A 27,061-nucleotide genomic window follows, 5' to 3' on the forward strand; every position below is an offset into this window, starting at 1 on the left:
ACAGAAAATAAACTCCATCTCAACAGGCAGAAGCATGTTTACATCAATAAAGTACATTACTAAAACATTCATGTTAGAAAAATATACATTAATATCCAAAGTTATCTGTATAAACTGTCATATAAAGTAACTTACGGCGTTCCAGCCTGATAATTCGGAGGAGATGGCATTTGATTACATCTCCATACTGCCTTTAGCATGAGGAGCCTGTTTCTCAGCAAAACCGAGTGCTTGACCAAAAACCGGAAGTACTTGACCGGAACCGGAAGTGCCCCGCCAGAACAGGAAATATATTTTAGCGAAATTTTCCTTTTAACTAAAACGTATGTAAAGCATGAATTATTCATTTTAACAACACATATTAATTTTTTAATGGCAAATCTTTTTAGAATTATTTATTTCAAACTTATGAACCTATTTATTCAGAGAAATGCCTTAAGGGCAACACACTCCCCGCCTGGCTTCGGGAGGCCACTAAGCTAAACAAACATTATGCATTCAGTCTTTTGGCATGAGGAGGATAACTTCTGGTCGCATAAATGTCTTTATGCACCCTTGATTGCATGTCTTTACCTCAATTTTCCTTACTCGATCGTCCTTGCTTGGGAATGTGGCAGTGACCCTGGCCATGGGCCAGCTGTTTCGTGCAACCTGCTTGTCCTTGAGCAGAACCAGGTCACCAACTTGGAGGTTTCTGCGTGACCCGGTCCATTTCTGCCTTTGCTGCAATGTGGGTAGATACTCTTGCCTCCAGCGTGTCCACAACTGGTTGGAAAGGGCTTGGACCCGTCTCCATTGTTTGTTGTAGAGGTCTTTATCCGAAAAGTCTCCAGGTGGGGATAGGAGGCAAGATTTCTGCGTAAGGAGCATTGAAGGGGATAGGACGAAAGGGTTCTCTGGATCAGAGGACACTGGGACGAGCGGCCTTGCATTTATTATGGCTGTAACCTCAGCCATGAGTGTGCATAACACGTCGTGAGTCAGTTGAACCTTATTTTGTAGTAGCATGGAGTCCAGGATTCTGCGGGCGACTCCGATCATGCGCTCCCAAGAGCCTCCCAAGTGGGATGCGTGTGGTGGATTAAACTCCCAACTGTCGCCTTGGATAGTTAGGTACGGTTGGAGTGATTTATCCATTCCAAGTTCCTTTGAAGTGCTAATAAAATTGGTGCCACGGTCAGATAGCAGCTGTTTGGCGGGGCCTCTCAGAGCGAAGAAGCGGCGGAGGGCGTTTATGCAGCTGGATGTGTCCAGAGATTCGATTACCTCAATATGCACAGCTCTCGAACTCATGCAGGTAAACATGATGGCCCACTGCTTACTTTCAGCTACTCCGCCCCTGGTACGCCTGGTTGTTATGGACCACGGTCCGAAGACATCAAGGCCGACGTAGGTGAAAGGAGGACAAGTTTTTAGGCGTTCAGGTGGTAGGGGTAGGTCCGCCATGAGTTGTTGTTCTTGTTTTCCACGTAGTTTGCGGCAGGTTAAACATTTGTGGATTACTGAATTGACTAGTTTTTTGCCGCCTAAAAGCCACAGCCCAGCAGCTCTGATTGCTCCTTCCGTCAGATGACGACCTTGGTGCCTTGTTAGCTCGTGGTAATGGCGAGTGAGCAGAAGGGAGATGTGACTGTTTTTTGGAAGAATTACTGGGCTCTTTTCAACACTCTCAATTTCTGCGTGTTTGAGTCGGCCTCCAACAGAAATGAGACTGTCCTGTAACATTGGGCTGAGCTTCTTGAGGGGGCTCTGTTTTGAGATTGGCTTGCCAGCATCAAGGGCAGAAAGTTCCTTTTCAAAGTATGCCTTCTGTGTTTCTTTGAAGATTACAGTTTTTGCTTGAGCATTCTCTTCTGGAGTTTGAGGCAGATGACATTTGTGCCAGCCTTTGCATTTTTTGTTTGGATTAGTCCCATTGAAGGACTTTGCAATGTGGATAAGATTTGCTATGGCTCTGACTAAAGACTGAAAAGTAGAAAAGTGCTCAAAACGCTTACAGATGAGTACTTGGAGGTGAGTGACGTAAGTTTTTACTTCTGGTCTAATTTCTGAGTCCTTATCTGGTTCAATCAGGTCAAACCTTCCACTCAGTTGTGTTGTCTCTGCGGCAGGATGGTGGATGAAGGGTGGTCCGGTGAACCAACTGGACTTTTTTAGTTGGAATGCCGACAGTGACCTAGACGCATGGTCTGCTGGATTTTCCTCTGTGCGCACATAATGCCACTGTTCTGGCTTTGATGACTGGCGAATGCGCTGTACTCTGTTGTGAACGTATGTGTAAAACCTTTTTGACTCATTACAAATGTAGCCAAGCACTACCTTACTGTCCGTATAGAAGTGCACTGCATCAAAGTCTAAGTCCAACTCATCTTGAATGAGGTCAGCCATTTCTGCTGCCAAGACGGCTGCACATAGTTCAAGTCTTGGTATTGTAGGTTCTGACAGTGGGGCTAGTTTTGCTTTGCCCATTATGAACCCAACCTCGACCTTCCCATCTGTTTGAACTGCCTTTAAGTAGGCTACAGCTCCTATGGCCTTAGTAGAAGCATCTGAGAATAAACACAGTTCCTTTCGCTTTGCTCGACTTAGTGAGGTGGATGTGTAGGTTCTGGGAACATGTAGTTCTCTTAGATCCTGAAGGGAATTTCTCCACGTTTCCATCTGCTTTGTTTGTCCTCTGGAAGGGGTACGTCCCAATCTGAACATTCTGAAGTAAGCTCTCTGCGTAGGGCCCTTCCTTGGATTGTAACGGGTGCCAATAGGCCCAGGGGATCGAAGACGCTATTGACAGAGGACAGTACGCCACGGCGAGTGAATGGCTTGCTTGAGGTGGCCACTGAGTAAGTGAATGTGTCTCTTGTTATTTCCCAAATGAGTCCAAGGCTTCGCTGGGATTGTGTCTCTTCACCACTTAAATCTAAGTTTTTAATGACAGGAGCACAATCTTCTGGGCAGAAGGCCTGCATAACTGCCTGAGAGTTGGAAATTAACTTATGCAGGCATAGGTTGGATTCAGCGAGTGAGGCTTGTGTTCTTTGAAGCAAGTCTATAGCCTCAGCAGGAGAGGGGACAGAGATCAAGCTGCCATCTACGTAAAAGTGCCTCTCCATGAACTTTACTGTATCTGCACCATAGTCTTTCGAACCTGCTCTGATGGCCTTGCATAGTCCATAAATGGCAACAGCGGGGGATGTTGAGTTGCCAAACACGTGGACTTTCATCCGGTACTCGACAACTTCGTTGTTTAGGTCGTTGTCCCTATGCCACAGAAAACGGAGGAAGTTGCGGTGGTCTTCGCGTACCATAAAACAGTGAAACATTTGCTGTATATCTGCCATGATTGCAACACTTTCTGTCCGGAAGCGGAGAAGAACTCTGACAAGTGTGTTGTTTAAATCAGGGCCAGTAAGGAGGACATTGTTAAGTGAGACACCCAAGTACTGGGCGCTAGAATCGAAGACAACCCTGATCTGATTGGGTTTTTGTGGGTGGTAGACTCCAAATGTTGGAAGATACCAGCACTCTTCTCCCTTTTCCAGTGGGGGGGCCACCTCGGCATGACCATTGGAGAGGATTTTTTTCATGAAGGCCACATAATGCTCCTGCATTTCAGGTTTCCTATTAAGGGTGCGTTTTAAGGAGGAGAACCTTGTGGCCGCCTGCTGTCTGTTGTTTGTTAATTGCTGGCGGGGTTCCTTAAATGGAAGTGGGGCGACCCAACTGTTGTCCACGTCTCTGTAAATAGCATTGTCCATCATTTTTAGAAAGAGAGTGTCCTGTTTTGAGTGAGCTGGTTTGTTGTCGTTATCTGTCCGGTTAAGAACCGTTTGACCCAGAGTTTGTTCGGGCGCTTTACCTGGCCTGTTTGTGTGTGGCATTTCTTTGACTTGCAGAAGGCTATTGCATGGTTTGAAAACTGTAGGGCGGCCATTTTCCAGAACGACTGTCTTCAGTGTGCTGACTGTAGGCCTATGAACATTACCCAGACAGACCTCCCCAACTACAACCCACTCTAGGTCTAGGCGCTGGGCGAAGGGGGCGTTATGGGGGCCGTTAATTCTCTGCCTGACCTTGTGTGCCTGTAAAATGTCTCTCCCTAGTAGCAGGAGTATTTCGGCTTTAGGGTCTAGCTCAGGGATGTACTTTGCTATGGTACGGAGGTGTGGCTGGTGTAGCACTGCGCTGGGAGTTGGGATTTCATTCCTATTGTTAGGAATGTCCTGACACTCTATGAGCGATGGTAGAGGGATCACCACTGACCTATCCAGTGACTCGATATGAAAGCCTTCAGCTATTTTACCCCATGTTTCTACAACACCAGAGCATGTTCTAAGATTGTAGGAGAAAGGTTCACTTTTAATGTCAAAAAGTTCGAAGAACTCAGGCTTGGCTAAAGAACGATTGCTCTGATCGTCTAGTATTACATATGCCTTAACATATGCCTTAACAGCTCTGTCTTTGTAACCTCACCCATGTGAGACATATCTTGGAACATGAACGTCCCCACTGACCTGGACCGCACACGTCTGTGCAGCTTGTTGTGACATCAACCGTGTCATGACTGTTTTCTCTCTCCCCGCCATTCTTTTGTGCTGGAGGTGGAGCCTTGTTGGTCTGTGGTGGAGGACCGGGATGCATGACTGCGTTGTGACTTGTGCTGTCACATTCAGAACACTTTACTAAAGATTTGCATTCCTTCGCAAGATGAGTGTCTGAAGAACAGCATCTGAAGCATATTCCTTTCTCTTTGAGGAAGGCCTTTCTTTCGTCCAGTGGTTTATTCCTCAATGTTCTGCATCTTTTGAGCGGGTGTGGCTTGTTATGCAGTGGGCAGTTCCGGTTAAAGTCCTTGTTAGGGGGAGAAATATTGGTTTTGTGTACAGTAATTGGCTTGCTGGAATTTAAGTTTTTGCAAAAGGTTTTTCTGGTTTTAAGTTTTGCTGTTGGAAACTTGGATCATTGCATTTCTTTGCCTCTTTACATATGAATTCACAGAAGTACTCAATAGGTGGGAAACAGCCTTGGTTGTTCTCTTTATATTGAGAGCCGTGTGACATCCACCTCTCCTGAAGTCCATATGGGAGTTTGTCTACGATTGGGCTAATTCCACGAGAAGTGTCCAGATAGAGTAGACCAGGCAGATGGCCGTCTTCCTTAGCGCCTTGAATCTCTTGCAGTAAATCTCCTAGTTCACGTAGCTTGACATGATCTTTGACTGTTATTTTGGGGAAACTGTCCAACCGTTGGAAAAGTGACCATTCGATTGTTTCTGATGCTGCATAACATTCATTCAGTCTTTCCCATGCTTTGCATAGAGCTAATGTGGGGTTGTTGACATATACTGAACGTATGCATTTCACCTGATCACTTGACTCCCTCCCTAACCACTTCGTCATGAGATCTAGCTCTTGAATGGGGGTGAGTCGGACCTCAGCTGTTGCACTGGTAAACGAAGAGCACCATGCTCTGTAGTTCTCTGGCCTATCGTCGAACTGGTAAAGGCCTGAGATTATTAAATCTCGACGTGCCATGTATTGGGCAAAGGGCTCTGCTGGATTTAAAATGCTGGCTGTGGTGTTATAGTTATGTTGAGGTATGAATGGTGAGCCGCATGGGTTGAGAGGGGTATTTTGTTTCTCCACTTTAGGTTTTGTTTCACCTTTCAGCTGGGTTGGCTTATTTAGAGCAGCGATATTATCTTTGGTAAGCCTTGTTTCAGAGTCGATGGGTTGTGGCTCTAAATTGCCTTCTTCAGAGGGATGCCACGTTACAAATGTGTTGGGTGAGCTTGCTTGGGGGCAAGAAGTGGTTGGTAATTTTTGTGGACTGGGAGATAGCATTTGAGATCGTACATATTCATTTGTACGTTCTAATTTTACACTTTCTGATGGAGATTTTCTACTCTCAGGTTCTTCTTGTATTGCTTCAGCTTCCTCTAGCACTTCTGCTTCAGCTACAGCAGTATCAGCTTCCCTCTGTAATGTTAACACTTCTAATTCCGCATCTATTTTTGCCTTTTTCAGTTCGCTTTGAGCTTTTTCAACCTTTAACTGTGCTTCTTTTGTTGCATAGCATGCTCTCACCTTGGCAGCCTCTGCTTTAGCTCGAGCATGGGCAGCGCTTACTGCTGATCCAGATGAGCGGCTGGTCCTTAAACTGTATGCAGACTTGTTACTGGATGCCATTTTGACCGTGATGAATCATCAGTAGGCGCCTTTTCACTGTAGTGTTTTCAACGAGGATGTTGGTGACACCGAGTTAAACCACAAATGAAGACCCTGGAGTTTAGTTGCAGCTTGTTTAATTGTCTCCATGAACATGTGGTGAAAACTGAAATGACAGAAAATAAACTCCATCTCAACAGGCAGATGGATGTTTACATCAATAAAGTGCATTACTAAAACATTCATGTTAGAAAAATATACATCAATATCCAAAGTTATCTGTATAAACTGTCATATAAAGTAACTTACGGCGTTCCAGCCTGATAATTCGGAGGAGATGGCATTTGATTACATCTCCATACTGCCTTTAGCATGAGGAGCCTGTTTCTCAGCAAAACCGAGTGCTTGACCAAAACCCGGAAGTACTTGACCGGAACCGGAAGTGCCCCGCCAGAACAGGAAATACATTTTAGCGAAATTTTCCTTTTAACTAAAACGTATGTAAAGCATGAATTATTCATTTTAACAACACATATTAATTTTTTAATGGCAAATCTTTTTAGAATTATTTATTTCAAACTTATGAACCTATTTATTCAGAGAAATGCCTTAAGGGCAACGCATTGCCCAGCCCTAGTGTTCACCTCTGGATTTAAAATAAGAACGTGGGACAGTTAAAAGACCCTGGTCAGGTGACTTGAGAGCTCGGCCATATAAGCAGGAGCCTGGGCATATAGAGCTTTTTATGTTAATAATAGAATTTTAAGATGGATTATTTTAAATTTATTTTTTATTTTAAATTTTAGTGGAAGCCAAAGAGAAGCAAGAATAGAGGTTATGCCCAAGTGTAACCGGTTTCTGCTTCATCCCGCTGCAACAGTTCGGCCCAAACAGACTCCTCGACTCTGCGTTGTGTTGTGTTTTTAAAAAGACAAGGAGTCTCTGATCGATCGTTGCCACTTTATTTCCTGAATGGAAACAACGGTGTTGTATCAGTGCAAATGGCTCGCCACACACCACTCCGCACAGCACACTCTCGTATGGCTACGGCAGACTGGCCGCGATTACTGCAGCCATATTACAATTTTTAGTATACAATAAAATAACAGCAACAACAAGTGATGTACCTGAATGGAAACAACGGTGTTGTATCAGTGCAAATGGCTCGCCACACACCACTCCGCACAGCACACTACGGCAGAGCATCCATTAGCATTCCGCTTTAGCATACAGTTTCACACATTAATAAACAAATGAAAAGTACATAAAACTGGTGTTGGACATGTGTCCACTAAGCACTTATTACACTCGGTGCTCATCAGCTAATCAAACATGTTTTATGTGTCTGTACTACTTGGCTATATCGTGTGCGGAACAATACAACTCACCTCTCGTATGGCTACGGCAGACTGGCAGCGATTACTGCAGCCAGCCTCACCTAACCAGCCACACCGAGAGGGGGGGCGCTGTTTCCCCATTGCACTGATATTTGTGGCAAGTGGAATAATACCATATAAACACTGTTACACAAGCACCACCTAATTTTTGCATCATTTCTTGGCCAACTGAAGAGAAAGGCTTGAGAAAGACATGAGCTATAGTGAGCTATATTAATCAAGCCAGGAGAAAATTAAAATGCTAAATATATAAAATAACGAAAATATCCAAATTATTGAATGAAATTGGTCAGATAAAAATGAAAACCATTTAGAACTGTGACATTCTTGCCAACCCAATTCTGTAATCTGTTACAGATTACACTAACGTGTTAAATGGCTTCAAATGAGTCTAAAATGGAACTAAGGAACTAAAATGGAATATTATATTCTTATGCCCTCAGATAAAAGTAAATATATCATTAGTGATTTTCAGGTATGCTGTTTCATTGTTGTGGCTTCATCGGTTCAAGATTGGAATCTATCAAAGAAACTGTTTCCCTCAATCAGCTGAAGGAGAAGACGAGCGACAACTTTCACAAGGATTTTTGAAATTAATGGCAATTTGAAAATAGATCTGTTATCGTCTAACTATAATAAATAAATGCCTGATTTATCTTGTTTAATTTTTGTTCCGAGCTGCTTTCTAACCCTAATTTTCTTTTAGCTACACTTTTCAGTCTCAACCATTCTCCTTTCTCGGTGCCTTAAAAAACAGAGCGAGTGAAGGATCTCTGCCTCCTTCTCATCTCAGGCGGCAACCCAGCTGTCTGGATAATTTCCTAATGGCCCTGCGGCTGATAGCCAATCAGAGATGGTTCACCACGCCGTGTGACAGGAAATTCAATTAGGCTGCTTTTTTTCTTTCAATATTGCGCTCCCTGACTCTCTCTCTTTTTCTGCCATGCTTTCCCTTTGTCTCTTGCCCTCTCTTTGTTTATAGCATTTCCTCTTTTCCCCCTCTGTCTCTGGCTCTTCTCTCTCACCCCCTGCCTCCTCTCTTTTTTTCATCTCTCTGTTTCCTGGATCTGCCGAGAGAGAGAGAGTGAAAGAGTAGCTCCGGGCGTCGTATGTCATCCAGGAATACTAAAATAAATAAATAAAAGGAAAGAGTGCTCTTATTTTTCTCCATGACAGGAAAATGAAATCACAGGCTTTATGTCTTGCAGTTGAGATCCCCTAAATAGACAAAATTCTTTTTTCCTCTCTTCATTCCCGTTTGTCCTTGAAGTGCGAATTTAACCATGTGGTGCTTAACCATATATTTCAGAGTATGTACTGTACTAAAGGGAGAATCGCCTGCACTGCAGAGCCCACTAACATCCAGCTGACAGTGTGGGATACTTAGTCTTCAGCAAAAGTCATATATGTAATTTCATATCACAAAATGTCATATCATAAAATATAACCATTAAATGCACTGCGGAATCTCATATTGAAAAATGTCATATCATGAAAGGTTGGATCACAAAATTTCATCACAAAATATTGTATCAACTTAATGCTTCACAGTGTGCTGCATCACATTGCAAAATGTCGTATGAAGAAATGGATCGCAAAATATTATAAGATAAAATTTCAAAAACTGTTTCTTGACTCAAATATAAAGATTTGCTATTATTCTTAGCATTTTCTGTATCAATCTGAGAATCAGAAAGGTTGTTGCCTTTTTTGTGCATGAAAGTTTTTCTGACTTTCTGTTAGTCAGAATTAATGATTATTGTAGAAAACAGTTCTTGAGGATTTTACAAAAGAATACAGTTATTCATTATTTTCTCTTACTCTCTGTTACAGGTGGATGCCAGTGCAGCTCACAGGATGAACCCGTTAGCTGCCCTTAGTATTGACCGCAATGCTCTGGTGGGGGAAAACCTTCGCCCCCATGGAGGAATTTTTTATCCTGGCATCCATCCTCTGTCTTCTGAAAAACCCCAGGAGCCTGGTACCTCACTGCCACTTGGCTATGATCTCCTGTATAAACCAGATGTATCCCTGCTTGAAGGCCAGAAATCTGCAAATGGATATGTTGGACTGTATAAAAGCCCAGCACCAGGACTGCAGAAACCTTTACTTGTTCCTGCTGCAGCTGGTGATGGCTTGGGCTTGGACCGCAGAGTAGGATCCAGTGACAAACAGCCAGAGCTGGGTTTGAATGGTACCAGTAGCTTTCTTAGACTACCTTGGATCAGCCCCTATACCGATGCTACAATGTACCCCTTCCTGGACATGGCATACAAGGCCTCATTCCTGTCTCAGCAGCCACCCTTCATCCACCAACAGCTGGCATATCAATCGTTGTGTGCCTCCAGGCTTGGGAACAGCACGCCTGGAGAGGAGAGACTTTTCTACCTGCCTCCTTATTTACCGGCCCATATCTCTTCTCCACTAGGCCCTCCAATAAGGATTTCTACAGCCACCCCAGCTTCTACAGTACTTTCACCATTACCCCACTGCCAGGACAAGACATTGCAGGGCATTGGTTCTCAGGTACATCAAGAACCCTCTGCCTTCAGCACCAGTCCTCAGAATCATCAGGATACCCAAGCTCACGCTGTTCACCATACAGAGCGACAACATGAGAGTAGCAGCAGCAGTGGTGGAAAGTCCACTCAGACCACTTCTACCAAAAATACTCTCAGCAAAACTACTGGTGGAAACAGTAGCACCCATGTTTCCAGCTCAGCTGGTACTGATGCCTTAGAGTCATCCCCAGTTACCCTTCCTTCTTCCTCACTTCCAACACCCCACCATCTCAGCAACAGTTCTGCAGAACTCCAAAAGTCCCTTAGCAGAAGCACTTCCTTATCCTCAACCTCAATTTCAGTGTGTCACCCTTTTTACATGAGCTCTGAGCACTCCTCCCCTATACACTCAGGCAGCAGTAAAACCAAAGATGTCACCTCTGACTGCAGTAATAAAGAAAAGTGTATATCACCTGCAAAGACATCACTTGACAGAGTAGGACCTCATAAGGCTGCCAAAAACCCCAGAGAAAAACCTTTGGATTTGTCTGCTAAAGAGATGGAAGGTTTTCCAAGTGGATTCCCAACCAGATTAGAGACTCTGTCCAAGTTGGGGTATGTGCCACCATCTCATTACAAGCTGTTAACTAGTCAAGACCAACAGATCAAAGAGAGTTTAACCCGACCTGTTAGCACATCAGCTAAGACTTCAGATCATCCCGAAATGATCAGCACTGCAGGCCCCAGCTGGGCTACTCCAGGTCCTTCCTCTGCTGTCATCTCTGACCACAGCAGAGGCTCTCAGTCTATGAAAAACCGAAGTGTGGACAATACTGTTCACCAACAGCACCCTTCTGGCTCACCTGGCTCTAAGAGAGTTGAGTTAGCCAGTATTTCCAGTACTGTCTCAGGAGGGCAACCTTCTGCAGCATCTCCTTCTTTAAATGCCAAAGTTGGGTGGCCACAAGTCCCACCTACTGACTCTGACAAAGTCCCTCCAAACAGCAAAGGGGAAACTCACTCTGGAAAACAAATCTTAACTTCTGCTAAGCCAGAGGTTAAAGAGAGCCAGACTAAGCATCAGCAGCCATTTCGTTTAGAAAATGGAAATGGCTCCAGCCAGATGTATAGTGATTCCTATCTTCCTCCTGGCTTAGGTTATACTAATCGCTATGTCCCGTACTCAGTTGCAGAAAATATATCCATGCAGCGACTGTCAATAGCAAGTAAAGGACATGTGTACCCGCATCCACTATTACTCGGTAGCAGCAGCTTTTACTCATCTAACATTCCACCAAGACACGGCCTCCCATATGGAGTTCATTCATATCCAAATTCCCAAGAGATTACCTCAACTCCAGTTTCAAAATATTCAAGTCTTACAAGCAAAGAACAGCTTGAGATCAGGTCCAAGAGCCAGGATAAACTCTGGACTTTAGAAAAGCCAGATGTTGACAGCTCTCGCACACGTGATAATGAGAAAGACAAGTCCAAGGCCTCAGGTAAAGGCCTGTCTGCCGTAAGAGATGATATAGTTTGCATTGACCTGGTGCATGATGAGGCAGAAGATGATTTTTCCACCAGTAATTGTGGCTCCACATCTACCAGAACCGAAGATTTCTCCAAACATGTACAAATCAGAGAAACAGAGCCAGGGCCTCCAAAAGGCATCCTTTCAACTCAAGGTACAGAGCAGAGACTAGGTTCACTATCCCACACTTCTCATCACACCTCTTCCTCACCTCCTCCTACTGGTCAGGATAGCACAGTGGAAATCCCAGAGGAGGAGGAGGAAGAAGCAATTAGTCCATTCCCAGATATCCCAGAGGAGGAGACAATGCGATGTGCCCGAACGTCTCCACAGCAGTTTTCTAGAAAATGTAAAACTGGAGCCTCTGCTGGTTCTGGGAATCAAACGTTGAATGCTACTGGTGGTGGGAAAAGTGTTACAAGTGAGGTTAGATCAGAAGTTTCAAGCAGTAAAAATATTCAACCTCAGCAAAGCCCTTCCAGAAACGTAAGCTCTTTGGTTCCTGGAAGCAGAGAAAATAGTTCTAGTGATTGTACTAGTTCCAACAACAGCATGGGAGTAGTCTGTACAATGAGCCCAAAGAGCTCAGCTCACCATGGCAGCACTCAATCAGAAAGTCCCGTTTACAGCAGTATGGGACAGAGTAGTAGAGACTTCAGTCCTCAGGTTCCAGCATCCAGAAGTTTTAATTCCAGGCCATCACCTGGAGGAGCCCAACTATATGCCAACAGCAACCCAAGAGGCCCCTCATCATGTAACGGAAATGCAAACAGTCCAAATTTTAGAAATTTTGTTGGGCCATGCTGCAGAAATCTGACTGTGAGGGCACCAACTTTTGAACCGAAACTTTTCAGCAGCCCAACTCGTGAAAATGTTAACTCTATGCCTACAAGCTACAGGAGCAACAGCCCTCATGGTGAGAACTGCAATGCAGTACAATCAAATGCTAATGCCAGAGCTCCTGCATTTGGAAAGTTTAGTAGTCAGAGTTATGGAAGATCCCTCTCTAAGAGCCAGCCTTCTGGAAATTACCAAACAGCCGGTGCAAGCAGCACCCTCAGGGTTCCCACATATGGAAATAGTTTTATCCAGGGCCCAACCTGTCAACACCTTTCACCAACCAGTGATGGTCTGAACACGATGCCAGTGGATCCGATGCTGGAGCTGTTAGTTAACAAAGACCTTTCCTCTACTATTAGCTGTGGAAATGAGAAGGAATTCAACATGCAAGACTGCGTGGATCCCCTGGCAGATGAAGAGGATGGTCACAGCAAATCCCGTGTCTCTGGCCTCACCAAACGCATTGCCAATTCATCTGGCTACGTGGGAGACCGATTCAAATGTGTGACCACAGAGCTTTACGCTGACTCGAGCAAGCTGAGCAGAGAACAGAGAGCACTTCAGGTAAGGCATCATGTCCTCATCCCTTCGTTATTCAATGATGGTATGGTGAGACAGAGAGAGCAAATCAGATTTTCTCTGGTGGTCTGGTGTGCTATGATTACACCACTGCTGCCTCTTTGGGTTTGTTTTCTGATATTGATTTTTCAGCTTACTGTTCATTAAGGTAATTTAAGTCACACTCACTGAAAGGAAACAGACTCCCCATTCACTGTGGTCCAATTCCACAGTGTGAAGCTTCTTGTAAACATGGAAAAAGTATTTTAAACCAGGGTTACTTTTTTAAAAATGACATTATCTAATAAAGTCCTGGAGCAGGGAAATGCACAGGAGACTGAGAATATTTACCAAATAATAAATTGTGCCTGAAAGAAGGTCATTTCAATAATTTCTTGTGCAGTTATAACATTATGATAGCCTAAAAAATTGAGACTTCCTTAGCTGGATGATTGAGCATGCATCAAAAAGCTTTATCATAGGTTTTTATGAACATTCATATGTGGCTAAGTTCCTTTGCCATTTTGGCTAAAATATGGTTGGAATGCAGCTTTTAACTCAACTGTTGTGGTGTTTCTCGGTTTTATTAAGAAATTAAACATGAACATATGTGTCAGTTTTGCCTGCTGATGCGCAGCCAAGGAGATATTTGTAGGAGGAAGCAGGAATTGGTTTTCTCTGAGGATGCGGTCCCTCACTAGCTTCCCACCTACAAATTATCTTTGGAAGTTGCAGGAGGAGTAAAAAGAGAATGCTGTGATTGTTATGGCTTCTATGTAGGAGGAGTGAATCTCAGCATATGCTGCAGAGCGCTGGTCTTTAAATTACGGTTTTGATTTATCAACTGATTGTTCAATAAGAAAAAAACAAAAACAAAACAACCACAGCATAGCGTCAGCAGTTTTAAATTATTGTGGAAGTGGTGGACAGTTAAGGACATGAACATTCGGATAGAATCACCGTTTGCAGATGTCTGAACAACTAAAACCCTCCGACTGATTCTAAAGTTCATTTTCATTGTTGGTTGTTTCTTTTGCTTTCATGCACAGTCAAGTCACTTAAACCTTGTTTATACAGGACCCAATGTACAAAAACTGAATGTAAATATGGGCTTATATGAGGTGGCTAATGAGTGAAAAATATTTTGAATTTGAATTAATTCAATGATGTGGCAGTAAAAGAGGAGGTAAGTAAAACAGAAACAGTAAAATGTTGCTTTAAAAAGCAATTATAAGCCACAACCTTAAAGTTAGCCCCAGCTGGTGGATTTTTGGTCTGCATTTAAAGAAATCAGCACTTTCAGCTGCGCTCACAGGGCCAGAGTCTACTGTTAATGCTTCTGTTTTTTTATTGTTAACCCTGATCATAGAGTGTTCAGATCTAATCCAACCATACAAAGAAAAGCAACCTAGAATGTCAACAACAGACTTAGCAGACATAATATGGGATTTTAACCGTAAATCGGGAGAGGAGGTTTGTTTGAATCTGCAGTGAAGAGTGGTCGGATATGAGGAGGTATTTAGGAGGAGAGTGGCTGCCTTCTCCTCCTCTCTTTTGCTTTTCTGCCTGCTGATATTTGGGGTCGAGCTGAGGTCGAGTTAGGATAACTCAGCGGCTCTGTGGCTCCAGGCGACTGTTAACCTGATGGTTTTTCCCCAAACTGTGAAGGAAACAGTGGAAGGAAGGAAGGAAGGAAGGAAGGAAGAAGTCTCTTTTGCGTTTTTTCTTCCTTTCTGTCTCTATTTTTATATGTTTATCTTGGCTTTTTCTATTTTTTCTCTTCATCTTTCTCTCTGAACATCATTTTTGCTTTCTTTGTTCCTCCTTCACCTCCTCTTCATCCTCCTCTCAGTAGATGGAAGAGGATGAATTCATTGTTTTGTTTTGGGTTTTTTTCCTAAGAAGTCCTCATCTTCATCCTGCAGTCCCAGATTAGCTTTCACTTCTTTAAAGTTTTTGTTTTTGTTTTGTTTTTTATTTACTGATGGAAGCTGCTAAATGAATAATGAAGTACATTTCCAGACAGGCAGCTTTAGAAAGCCTATACTTTACATTACAGCTGATGTAACGCTATTGAATTATTTGGGACGCAAAATAAAATATTAGCTGTCTAAAATAACGTGATTAATATTTCTATAATTAATATATTAGTTTTCAGATATATATCCACATTCAGGCAAATAGATAGTGAGACGAAAGGTTGAGCCCAAAAAGCACCACACTTCTGTTAAGTCTATTCGTTGTTGTTTTAGATCTCTTTCTAGACATTTGTATCTTTTGTGGTTGTTTTGTATCTTTTTATGGACATTTTCCGTCTTCTATCTTTTTCATCTTTCTGGATCTCTTGAATGTCTTTTTTGTTACAGTCATTTTTCCATCTTTTCTTTGTGGCTACTTTCTAACTCTTTCTATTATGGTCGTTATACCGTCTTATGGTCATTTTCTTTTTGTGGTCCTTTTTATCTATTTCTGTTCATTTTCTGTATCTTTGTAGTACTTTTTCATCTTTGTTGTCATTTTATATGTCCTTATGGTAATTCTGCCTTTCTTTTGCATAAATTTTTTGTGGTCAATTTGCCTAAATTTGTCATCATTTGATGTCTCTTTGTTTTATGGTCATTTTTTGCCTTTTTGTGGTCCTTTTTTATCTCTGTGTTTTAACTCTCTTCATCTTTGTTGTCATTTTATATCTATTTACAGTCATTTTGCCTTTCAATTTCTTGTTTTTTTTATCTCTTTGTGATCATTTTGCATCGCTTTCTGATCATTTTCTGTTTATTTCATTTTGTGCCATTTTCTGGTCTTTTTTTATTTCTTTATGGTCATTTTTAACTTATTTTTATTCATTTTGTGTCTCTTTTTGTTCCATTCTTCATCAATTACAGTGTTGAGTTTAGCATTAAACCAACAGCTCCAGAAGGATAAACAACAACTTCAGGGTCTTGTGTTTTCAGTAAAATTCTATTAACTTTTTTTTTTTTTTTAACTTTTTTTTTCAGGTGACACTTGAAGCCCAGGCACCAGATAAACTAATTACGCAATATTACATTTAGCCATTACTGTTGCACATGCAGGTTTATTGTTGCACTGATTCTTCATGTTGGGCTCCATGTTTTCATGTGTTTCCTGTCCATCTGTTTATTCCCTGTACAAAGCTGTTTGCTCAGTCAATCGTGGCTCCTGAAGGAGGGTGCCGGCTCAAATTAACTCACATTTTTGCTCCTACGCCCCTGGGTGCTCTCAGCTCTGGGCAGCAGCGTTGGATGGATTTGTAGATCGTTTCACGGGCCATTAATTTTTAAAATGGGTTTGCGGTCAGGGCAGAGTGAGGTGAGTGACTAATACCAGGATGTCAGGCAGCGGATCAGGGGAGCAGGCACCAATGGTTAGTAAGGGCATAACAAGCCTGTAAAACCAAAGATGAAGCTTTCAGAAATGAGTGTGGTGCATCTTGGGATGTAAGCTGTAAACATGCATCTTCTTCTTTAGGATCATAACAAAATGTCTTTCAGACATGATTGGAGGTTTCTTGATTTGTCTCTGGTATCTTAGTTCAGGTAACAGAGCAGAACAGGAGTGGCAAATATTTAAATTCTGAAAGAAAATATCACGTGCTGGTGGCTACAGAATATCCTAAACAAGAGCATCTGAAAAGACATCGGTAACAGTGAATGGGGAGAGGCGGGTGATGGTAAAATACTTAAGGAGTATAAAGCGATTTTTGAGATGAGCACTGCAAGAACGCTTGCCAATGGTTAGAATTTAAGTAATAAAATAAGCCGAGGTCTTTTTTTATTATTAAAATGGCCATGAAACTCTGTCTTTAAAAGAATCTCAAATGACAAATTGCTGTTAAGCACAGAAAAAAAACAACTATTAATGCCATTAATAACTCTTTAAAGGCAATAAAAACTTTACATTACGGAGGTTTATGTAATAATCAGTAAATAAGAAAATCTGATCATGTAAAGAAAATAACATTTGGAGTTAAGTACTCACGCAGCAGGCTCAGCAGATGCTGAAGCACATAGAGTGCAGAGCTTGCCAACTTTCTGAAGAGTCAGTCGCTACAGACCTCCAAACTTCATGTGACCTTCAGATTCGCTCAAGAACAGTGGCAGAGACCTTCATGGAATGGGTTTCCAAGTGGATGCAGTGGTGTAAACCACACTCCCACTGGACTCTAGAGCAGTGGAAAAGTGTTCTCTGGCGTGACAAATCAAATGGTCTAGAAATCTAATGGATGAGTCTGGGTTTGGTGGTTGCTAAGAGAACAGTACTTGTGTGACTGCATTGAAATAGAAAAAGACAAAAACTGAGTCAAGCTGCATCGAATCAAGCCAAGTAGGTATTTTTGCCAGGATTTCAGTGTTTTTTCAAAATCCTTATTCTGTATTTTGCGGTGACTCAAATAAAATTCTGTCACACAATACGCAGGGATAAAAATTTTGTTGACCATTAAGTTACGTACAGGTGACGTTAAACAAGCCCAAGTGGAGACAGACATATACATAAATACCAACACTGAACTATGATTTTATTAAACAGAACTGTTAATCCATAGTTCAAATGAATGAATGAACTGATTTTAAAAACCCTAAATTCAAAATCATTGCGCTGAGTTTGAAAGCGTTAGAGGTGAAAGAGGTTAGATAAAGTTAAAAAAAAAAAATGAAAAGAGATGAACATGCTGAAAGGAGTTGAGGTGTAAATGCTAAAAGTTTCAAGCAAACTGTGATCCCAGTTGAACTGAAAAAAACAATCTGACAGATTGTGAGGAGAAGAACTGAGGGACTTTGTTGTGTTTGAAGCTTCCTGAAAGGAATCAAAGTATGAGTGTACTTTAATTGGTCATAAATGATTGGTCACTAACAGCATATGCAGTTATTTTACAGAAATGCATTAAATTTGCTGCCTTTGGTTGATCGTTTGAAGGAAAGAAAGATTCTCCAAAATATGATGCTGTTTTCTGGACTTCATCCCAGCAGCACCTGTTCACTGTTTGTTTGGAGCAGCTTCACATATTTCTCTGCGTTTGTCTGTTGCAATGCCAGCAGGGAGTATTTTTTATCTTTCAAGGCAGCAGAGTCGGGGGGTCACAGAGCGACTTCTGAGTGTTTAGGATTTGTGGTGTGTTTGTGTTCTGAGGCAGTGAAATCATGAAGCTTCTCGAGGCTCCAGCTGCCACAGAGAAACAGAGGTGAGTACCTCTGGCTGACAGCTGCCGCCGCCTGTGAGGATCACTGAAAGTCCGGAGTTAGAGGTCAAGAAGGGAAGGTGATGGCGACCAAATGCTGATTCTTTTTTAGGGACCAATCCTACAAATATTGACTGAAAGAGGTCAAATACCAAATGTGAACAGGATCCAGTTCAAAAGCAGAAGCTCTTCTTCCTGAGAGCTGGAAGGTGACCCAAAATCTAAAAAGATTAAGATTTGTCAAATAAACAAACCTCTAACCTCTAGCGGGCTCATTATGTTACCTGAAAATTACTTGCGTATATTTCTATGCCAAGATGGACTCTGAATGACAGTACAGAATAATCCGCATGTATTATATACTAGCCCTTTATATATCTCCTCAGTTCACACTCCGTATTAGGGTCCTGTGTCTTAAAGCCCTCATTAAAAGTTCACTTTCTTCTGATTGGCTAGCTCATGGAAGTCTGCCTGGGAGCAGCACCGAGTGCTTGTTAGCTGGTCAATATTGAAAGTACCACAGCTTTGGGTTCATAGGGATCACTTTCATCCTTAGTTACCTCATTTGAAACTCCTGAAATGTTTACATTTAATAATATGTATTACTGAAAACAAGGAAAACAGATCAAACCTGTGCTGTACTGGTTGTTTGGTTTCGTATATTCACATGGAAACAAAACAGTAACGCTGCATGACTCCAGTTTTGATGGGCCTAAACCCCCGTCCACACAGGGTTTCAATCTGGTTGCCTAGGTAACCCTCTAGTATTTACTACCCAGTCATATATTGGCGGTATCCTTAGCACTTATTGGTAGTCGCTTTAATTGTGTAACTTAATGAACAGTTTAACTCTAGACCAATCCAACGCCAGCAAATGTGTCCTCCATTATCACGAAAAGTCAGTAAATGTCATGGACTTTCTTACATCTCTGGTTGCCATGTTGCTTCACCGTGTGTGGATGATGCTTTACATTAAAAGCCCAGGGTTCTAAAAACTCAGGTATCAACTCAGTATGTACTGCATAAACTCCATGTAAAAGATTCTTTATGACTCTAATTTTTAAAGCATCAACCCTACTATATGTTTACTTTGTTGTCCTGTTGGTTTTCTGAAGCCAGAAATGACCATCTTTGGACGAGAAGGTCAAGTTGTAATTTTTCTCCTCATATCAGGTGGTTTGTTTTGCAAGCTGCATCTACAGTCCGTATGGAAGCATCACACAAACACACAAACACAGATACCTTCAAATTAGTGTGAAGTAAAATCAAAAACTGGAGCTCAGTGTTCTTCTCTGTTAGTACAGTTAACCACACAGCGGCCCATCATTGGTTAGATAGTCCAGAGGTCCAATTCAAGGACTCCAGATAGCTGAGCAGCCAGAGCCACCTGTGTCGCCACCCACCTATCAGTCAAAGAGGCCACGTCCCTAAGAATGCAAACTTTGAGTACAGTCTTTGGAAAGGAGAACATTAGCTACAGAGACCAACACAGTCGTTGTATCAAGCTGTAAACAAGTTTATTTCATAAATGTGGACATTTAACATTTTTATCTCCAGACTTTGCTGCTTGATCAATCTCAATTTTTTTAACTAGTCCTCTATCCTTCATTTTTTATTGAGCTCACTTGTTTTTTGTTTTTTTGTGTGTTTGTTTGTTTCATTGAATAAGCTGCTGTCTGTTGGCTAAATCAATCAGAATAAGTGGACTAATTAATGTACTGATCCATCCAGCTTTAGGAGTGCTGGTTGGTTTCTGGGGAAATAATAAATTTAAGATGTGTAATGAAGGTCAAGAGGGTCCAAACGCCTCCAGGCTAAAGCAACATGTTGACACTTAGTCGTGTTTCAGGCTCGACCGACGCAAACTCTCATATGTGCTTTTCTGTTTTTCTCAGCGTGCCATGCTTCGCTTCTCCGAGCTGGAGCTGAAAGAGAAAGATGGAGACAGAGGACGAGGAGGAGGAGAAGGAGATGAAGAAGAAGTGGAGAAGGAGCTGGCAGAAGGCCAGCAGGGAGAAGAAGAAGAAAAAGAGGAGGAGGAGGGGGAGAAGAAGACAGATGAGGCGGGTTGGGAACGCTGCCAGCAGAGTGAAGGGAGGCGAGGAGGGGGAGGAGGAAGAACTCCCACTGCAGCCGCTGCTGAGGCTCCAAGAGGTAAGAGGATTTCCTGAGAGTTCTGCAGGATGACGCACACACATGCACACGCACACAGACACATGCACACATCACAGACCCACAAAGACATAAAAACACACGCCTTTCTTTTTTCCAGTTGATCTCACTCGCTTGAAGTCGCTCAATTTCTTTGTCTCTTTCTCTCCTTTTTGTGCTCTCTCTCCATCTGTGTGTGTGTGTCTGTTTGTGTGTGTGTGTATCTCACATACACGCACACATTTGAACTCTGGGTGCACTTCTCTCCTTTTAAACTGAGCGAACCGCTGCCCTCATTTTCTCTAGAAAGCCAAGCGTGCCCGTTCAGTCGCACACGCAAACCATCAGCGGTTTCTCTTCCACATTTTTAAAAGTAAAAGTTTTAAGCGCAGAGTCCCGATTTGTTTTGTTTCACGCTCGGTTCACGCTGCTAAAAACAAAAAAAGTCCCAAAACGCTATTTCAGGATCATTCAGTAGGTGTTTTTTAGGTGGTCGGTTTTGGCTTGTTTCAATGAGTTTTTCAAACTAACCAAACAAGTCTGACTGTGATGATTCACTTTAAGTCATTTTTAACTTGCATTTCTTGCAGTCACAGCTCCACAGGCTGAAATCTGAGACATTTTAAGGTTCAGTTGTGTTACTCATGGCTGGATTCTTATGTTTAACCTGCTGTCAGTTTTTTGTTTGTTTTTTTGTTTCAGATTGAGTCATTCTTGGGTATATAGCAGTTTATTTTGTTTGCAGTGTAAAATTACAATTTTTAGTTCTGTGTTAAAGCTACACTGTAGATACGTTGTAACCACACGCCCCTCTGAAACCCTACAACATATCCTAAAGTGTGTCTTTGTAACTACACACTGCGCTGGTGCAGGCTCTGACTATTGTGGTTGACCTGACCAGTGCCGTAGATTCCTCCTGAGCATTTTCAACATTTTAGCAGGGGTTTTTTGTTGTTGTTTTTTACAGTTTATTTATCGGTAAGAGTACACTCATTGTCTCAATATAAAGACTCATATATGTAACGAAAACAAAATGCAAAACCTACAAAAATCTTTAATAATTGGCAACGGTGGGAAGGAAAAACTCCTTTTCAATAGGAAAACACCGCCAGCAGAACCAGCCATCTACCCCAAATGGGGGTGAGGGGAAGAAAAGTATGAATGCTGATAAAAGTGTCAGACAGTTACAAAGGGAACGTGGTAGGCTCTGCAAAGGCTCTGCAAAACTGTGGTTGTGTTATAAGTATGGAGTGTTCTCCTTATCCACCAGCAACGAGTCTGACAGTCTGAACAGGGAACTTATAAGCCATTAAAGTGAGCCAGATACCCCATTCTCCCTAAGCATACTCGGACAGAACATCTGAGGGATGTGATCAAATGTAGGCTCAAGCGTGTCAACCAGGAAAAACCCACATCAGCCAGAGCTTTAAGGACCTCAGGGCAAATATCATCCAGCCCCAGGGGCCTGCCAGAGAGGAGTGCTTTGAAAACTTCAGCAACCAGTAACTTCTGCCCTTACAATCAAGTCCTCTACCTGATCCCCACTTCTTCCATAACCATGTATTTGCTTCAGCTACTGCTAGAGCAACTTTCCACTTGGTATGCTGGTAGTAGTAAGCTTCTTCCAGAGCCCCACAAGATAGATAAGTTTGATAGGACTCATTTTTAACTTGTGGTGTCCCTAATTGGGTTTGGGGATTTCTGCTACAGAAAGCACCTACCATCTTGCTACAGACCCTAGCAACATAGAGGCAGACCTGGCCTGTTTGGACTCGGTGTTGCTGGTCTTTGATGATCTGGTGGAATTTGAAGATCTTCTGGACCACGACTTCTGCTAGACACGTACAATGTATCCTTCCTACACAACTGGGCACACCAGGCCTCTCCAGCATCCTCCTCCACCGTTGTTACTTGATGCAAAGCATCACCAGGTTGCAATCGGCTGTCAGCTCTTCTCCTGTCTTCATCCGAGGGGCCCAGCCGTGCAAAGCCAATTATTCTATTACAGTATTGACTATTGATGTGCAGCCAAAGGTGTCTTGGTGCCATGTGTATTGAATAACACTCATATGCATGAACACCGTGTTTGTTTTGCACATCTGTAGTTAGCACAGAAGACCACTCATGTTCAGATCAGGCAGGCTGTTTCTCCAAATCTAACCCCTCCAGGTTTCACCGTTATCACCTATTGTGCGCTCTCCAGCACCCAACCCAAGAACTGTGTAAAGGTTCAGGTACTCCTAACTGTTGCTTGACACACAAGTGAAAGAATAGTCAGAGCTTGTTCCCTGATCTGCAAAGGGAATAAAGGTGAACCTGCCCTTTGTAGCTGCTTCTCAGCCTTGGAAATCCCCTCTCCATTCCCTCTCTAGGAGATTGGTTTCAGAACCAGTGCAACATGTTGAGGTGACCCCCACTATATCCAGCCAGTATCTCTCGATCTGTCACACAAGTTCAGGCTCATGCTTCTACAGAGCAAATAAATAAAAGACCGGTGAACATCTATACACTGTTGTGCTTTTACTGCCTTACTGCATTTTCAGTTTTGCTGGCTTTGTCAGAAAGGTGATACAGTTGTGCTTTTATGGCTTTATAGGCAATGTGGGATTACATTTTAGGATTAGGAGAAGCCTCCTTTATAAATATATCTGACTTTGTGACTGTGCAAAAATCATTTCCTTGAATGCAAACATTTTCCATTTGAATTATAGTGTTGCCTTACATATGGCAACTTTTTGGGAGGGGATTTTATGTCAGATTATTGCTGACCTCTGCTGCAAAAAAAGATTTTTAATGAAATCCTAAACTAATGAAAGGATCTCAGAAACATTGAAAGTATTTTTTTGACAAAATTCAAATCAGCAACTTAAAAAGTTTTCGGGAAAATCAAGAGTTGCTCAAATCTGCCGCTGCTGTTCTCAGGGCAGTTTTATTCTCTGTGTGCGTGCTAAGCAGCGGTCTTTAGTGCACGCAGCCAGACAACAACGTTTCCATGACGATTGCTTTGATGGCCCGTTGCCATAGCGCATAATGTGCCTGGAAGCAACGGGAAGCAGGGCAAGTCAGATGATTCAGAGAAGAGAGAGCATGGGAATATATGGAGGGAGAAAGATAGGGAGGCGGGATGATTAAAGACAGGATGAAAGAAGAATAAAAAAGATGACAGAAGAGAGAAAGAAAGGAATGAGGAGAAGAAGAGAAAATGTGAAGATGAAGATGGAAAGAGTGAGCGAGAGACATAAAAGATGAGGGAGAGTATAAGGCGCCTGTCTTTGATCCTCTCAGCGGAAAAACAGAACACAGCTGTGTTTGTATTGCTCACTTTGTGAGGACTCAGCTTCCTTATGGGGACAAAAAACAAGCAAAAGGTAAATCAGGACACTTGAAGATGAAGATGAGGTTAAGGCATCATTTTTCCCTGGTTTTTTAGAAGGTCCTGGATGCCATCTGGGTCAGTGGTGGTGGTGTCCAGGGGAAGATTAAAAATGTTTCAAATAAAATTATAAGAAAGCAGCTGGATAAACCCCTGAAATTAAGCTGCAAGATGAAGGACTCCTCTGCTTGCAGACCATAAATAAAGGAAGTTGGGATAACATATGCTGTTAAATGATGAGGGCACACAGCTGTGTAGGTTTTGGTTCAGTTAAGAGCAACAAGAACACATATACTGTAATATCGCCTAAGTCTAACTTCCAGTTTTTAATGCATGGTCTCAGTTGAGGTTTTTTTAGATCAATTATTTACCAAGTCACATTTCGTAAGAGGCAGGCCATAAACTTTCCAAAGTAAAATGACAAAAAAACACCCCAGAAACAACTGGAAATAATACTAACCGACTGACATCAGTTGTCTCCAGTTGACCAACCTGAATGCATAGCTCTAACTGTCGTTGTCTTTGGTTGTAACTAATAATGCAAGGTCTGTTGGCACTGAATGCAACTATTTTCATTTGGCTTATGGAGCGCCACCAAAAATCTTAGCTGTCTGTCTTTTCTGTGCATTCTTCTTCTTCTTTAAATCACTTATTGAAATCAGTGTCTTCAAACTATTACAAATTATGCCAATGTGTTTTCAGTAGTTAGTGTCTTCCCTCAGTCATTTTAAGATTCAGGCCCTGTACATGAATAGTGGTGTTAAACTAAGATGTACATTTTTTGTTTGTTTTTTTTGTTTTTCATGCAGGTTTACACTCTCCCTGCCCTCACAACCACCTCCCTGTCTTGCCACTTTGTTGCAACTCCGACAACCTTCCCATCCCCAAGGAGAAGAATGATGGCTTTATGGAGAAAGAGAAAAAGAATGAACATGAAAGAGGAACTGGTCAGGAGAAAAAGACAGAGAACACTTGTTTTGGCTCACAGACAGAACAACAACAAAGGTTTTTCCCCCCATCCAGAGGCCTGTTTCAGGGAAACACCTCCACCCTTATGTCCAGCCCAGGCCTCACAGGTTCGAATCTGAATATGGAGATAAGTCGGCGGCGTATCTTCAGCCTTGAGCCTTTCCATCAGAGCAGCATCATAAACAGCCGGCTGAAGAGAGGGAGGGAGGAGGACAGAGAGGAGGAGATGGAGGTGGAGGAGGGGACGGAAAATCTGAGCAAGAAAGCCAAATTCACAAACGGTAAGAATTCAGAAAGTCTTCATGTCTGTGATTTTATCTTTTTCTGTTGGGATGCTGGAGTCTTCTCCTACTGACTCACTGGTCTTGATTACAGAGTCATCTCTGGAAGACGTGAAGAAGCTGAAGGTCTGCATCGAGTTGAATGGCCTTCGGCTCAACAAGCCCCGCCTACCCGGGGAGTTCAACCAATGGCTTCCCACTGGTCAGAGATCAGCAGAGGCCAACAGGAAGTTCAGAACAGATGTCCCATCCATCAGGGCGAGGTCAGACATCAGCGAAGGCTGGTGTGAGCCCACATTTATGAGAAGGGATGGAACGAGAGGTAAACCCTCAAACTTTGCTCTTTAAACTTGACACTTTGCCTCAGATGATTCTACGTGTATTCAGGATCCGACTAAAGAACAATAAAAAAATTTAATGTACTGTGAAACTGGAAACTAAAGAATAAAATGTGTTTAGACACGAGTAGAGACATGTCTATAAGCTGACAGCCCATGTCAAGTTTCATGATGATTTGGACTTGTTTCACTTATTAAACCACACTTCTAACCCACGCTGCATGAGGCACACATTTATGTGTCAGCGGCAGACCTCTAACAACTTTTATTCTGAAGGCAGAGCTGTGGGTTCAGAGCAGAAAGCTCTGCTGCTGTTGCTGCTCGTGCTGATGAAATCTCTCTCTGCGTCTCTCTGCTGTCATCAGTCCTCCACCTCTCCATTTCCTCCTCCACCCCCTCTCGTCTCTCCCTCACAGCTCTTTTTCCTCTCTCTGTGATTGCCGGAGCACACGAGTGGAATTACACCAACGACGTATGTGTATGTGAGCGTGTGTGTAAATCTCTGTGTGTATGAACCCGTGCGGCCTCGTGGCGTGCTAATAGCCGTCTAACATCTCCCAGATGGAGCTGTCACACTCGCAGTAATACATAGGGAATGTGTTAGCAGCCTCCTCCTCCTTGTCTCCTTGCTCTGTTTGTTGAAGGCTGCTCGGAGTGGCACTCACAGTCTGTGCTTGTTCTCTTCAGGATGTCAAATTCACTTTAACTCAAACCAAATAAATCCAATTAAATCCAAACCTGCCATTAGTGGTGGTGGTGGTGGTATTGGTGCATCTGACTTACAAAGTCTCTGCTGATTTCATGCACATGCCTAAGATCTGCAAATTTACTACATGCTAATGATGCTGATAACAAGGTCTGTAAAGCTATTACTTTTTAGGAGAAACAAGTTGGAATTATTGCAGACCAACACGTAATTAATTTAAATAAACCCAAATGCAGCACATTTGAATGCTGTTGGAACTTGATTTGTCAAGATGATACAATCAAAAGCATTGATTTAAATGTGATCCATTTACATCAAAATAGGAATGGACCAAATGGAGCACCCTGTGGTACACCAGATTTATGAAATAATTTAGGTGTTTAATTTGAACAGCCATTGGCTGCTTATGGTTACTTTTCTGCTGTCGTGGAGTTTGCTGGGAGCGCTGAGCAGTTATATTTACCAAAGCATGCACTGCAAGGATTTTGCTCACACTGATTGTTTCTCTGTATGAATGAATCTGTAAATACTGAAGTTATGTCAGTTTTTGTTGTCCAGAAGATTAACTTTACCAATGACTTAAAGCACTTTGAAGATATAGGCAAGGCCTTCTTTGATAAAGACATTGTCTAGATGGGAACATATGTTGCTCTAAACCTGTTTATTGCATTTAGCACTGATGGCCTAATATGCCACCATACCATCAGAGACGCAGGCTTTTGAACTGAGCACTGATAACAAGCCAGATGGTCCCCCTTCTTTTAGTCCAGAGGATGCTGTGTGTTCCATGTTTTTAAAAAAAAAAAAAAAAAAACTATTTCAATGTGTCTGATCACAGAACAGTTTTCCATTTTGCCTCAATTTTAAATGAGCTTTTGCCCATTTCTGTATAATGTTCACATAAAGCTTCTTTGCATGATAGAGCTTTAACCTGCAATGGTGGATGGCATGGTAAACTCTTTTTATCTATTTCTGGATGCGTTCCTGAGTCTATAAGGTGGTTTTCATGACAGAATTATCTTTGTTTTTAATGCAGTGCTTCCTGACAGCCCAGA

At 42.4% G+C, this 27,061-nt stretch overlaps 1 protein-coding gene across 2 annotated transcripts in view; it reads left to right on the forward strand.

The window, feature by feature from the left end:
• The window catches only part of LOC147301639 (BCL-6 corepressor-like), an 80,043-nt gene that overhangs the window by 24,896 nt on the left and 28,086 nt on the right, over nt 1–27,061 (forward strand). For both annotated transcript variants that reach the window (XM_086282536.1, XM_086282535.1), the window contains 4 exons: nt 9,395–12,997; nt 20,084–20,342; nt 24,522–24,962; nt 25,057–25,284. In XM_086282536.1, the coding sequence (XP_086138662.1) occupies nt 9,395–12,997; nt 20,084–20,342; nt 24,522–24,962; nt 25,057–25,284 (4,531 nt within the window). The remainder of the gene's footprint in view (nt 1–9,394; nt 12,998–20,083; nt 20,343–24,521; nt 24,963–25,056; nt 25,285–27,061) is intronic.

The sequence above is a fragment of the Aulonocara sp. 'chitande type north' Nkhata Bay genome, linkage group LG23 (genome assembly GCF_057382095.1).
Source record: "Aulonocara sp. 'chitande type north' Nkhata Bay isolate Kocher_YH1m ecotype deep benthic linkage group LG23, A_spYH_male_GT1.1, whole genome shotgun sequence".
NCBI lineage: Eukaryota > Metazoa > Chordata > Actinopteri > Cichliformes > Cichlidae > Aulonocara > Aulonocara sp. 'chitande type north' Nkhata Bay.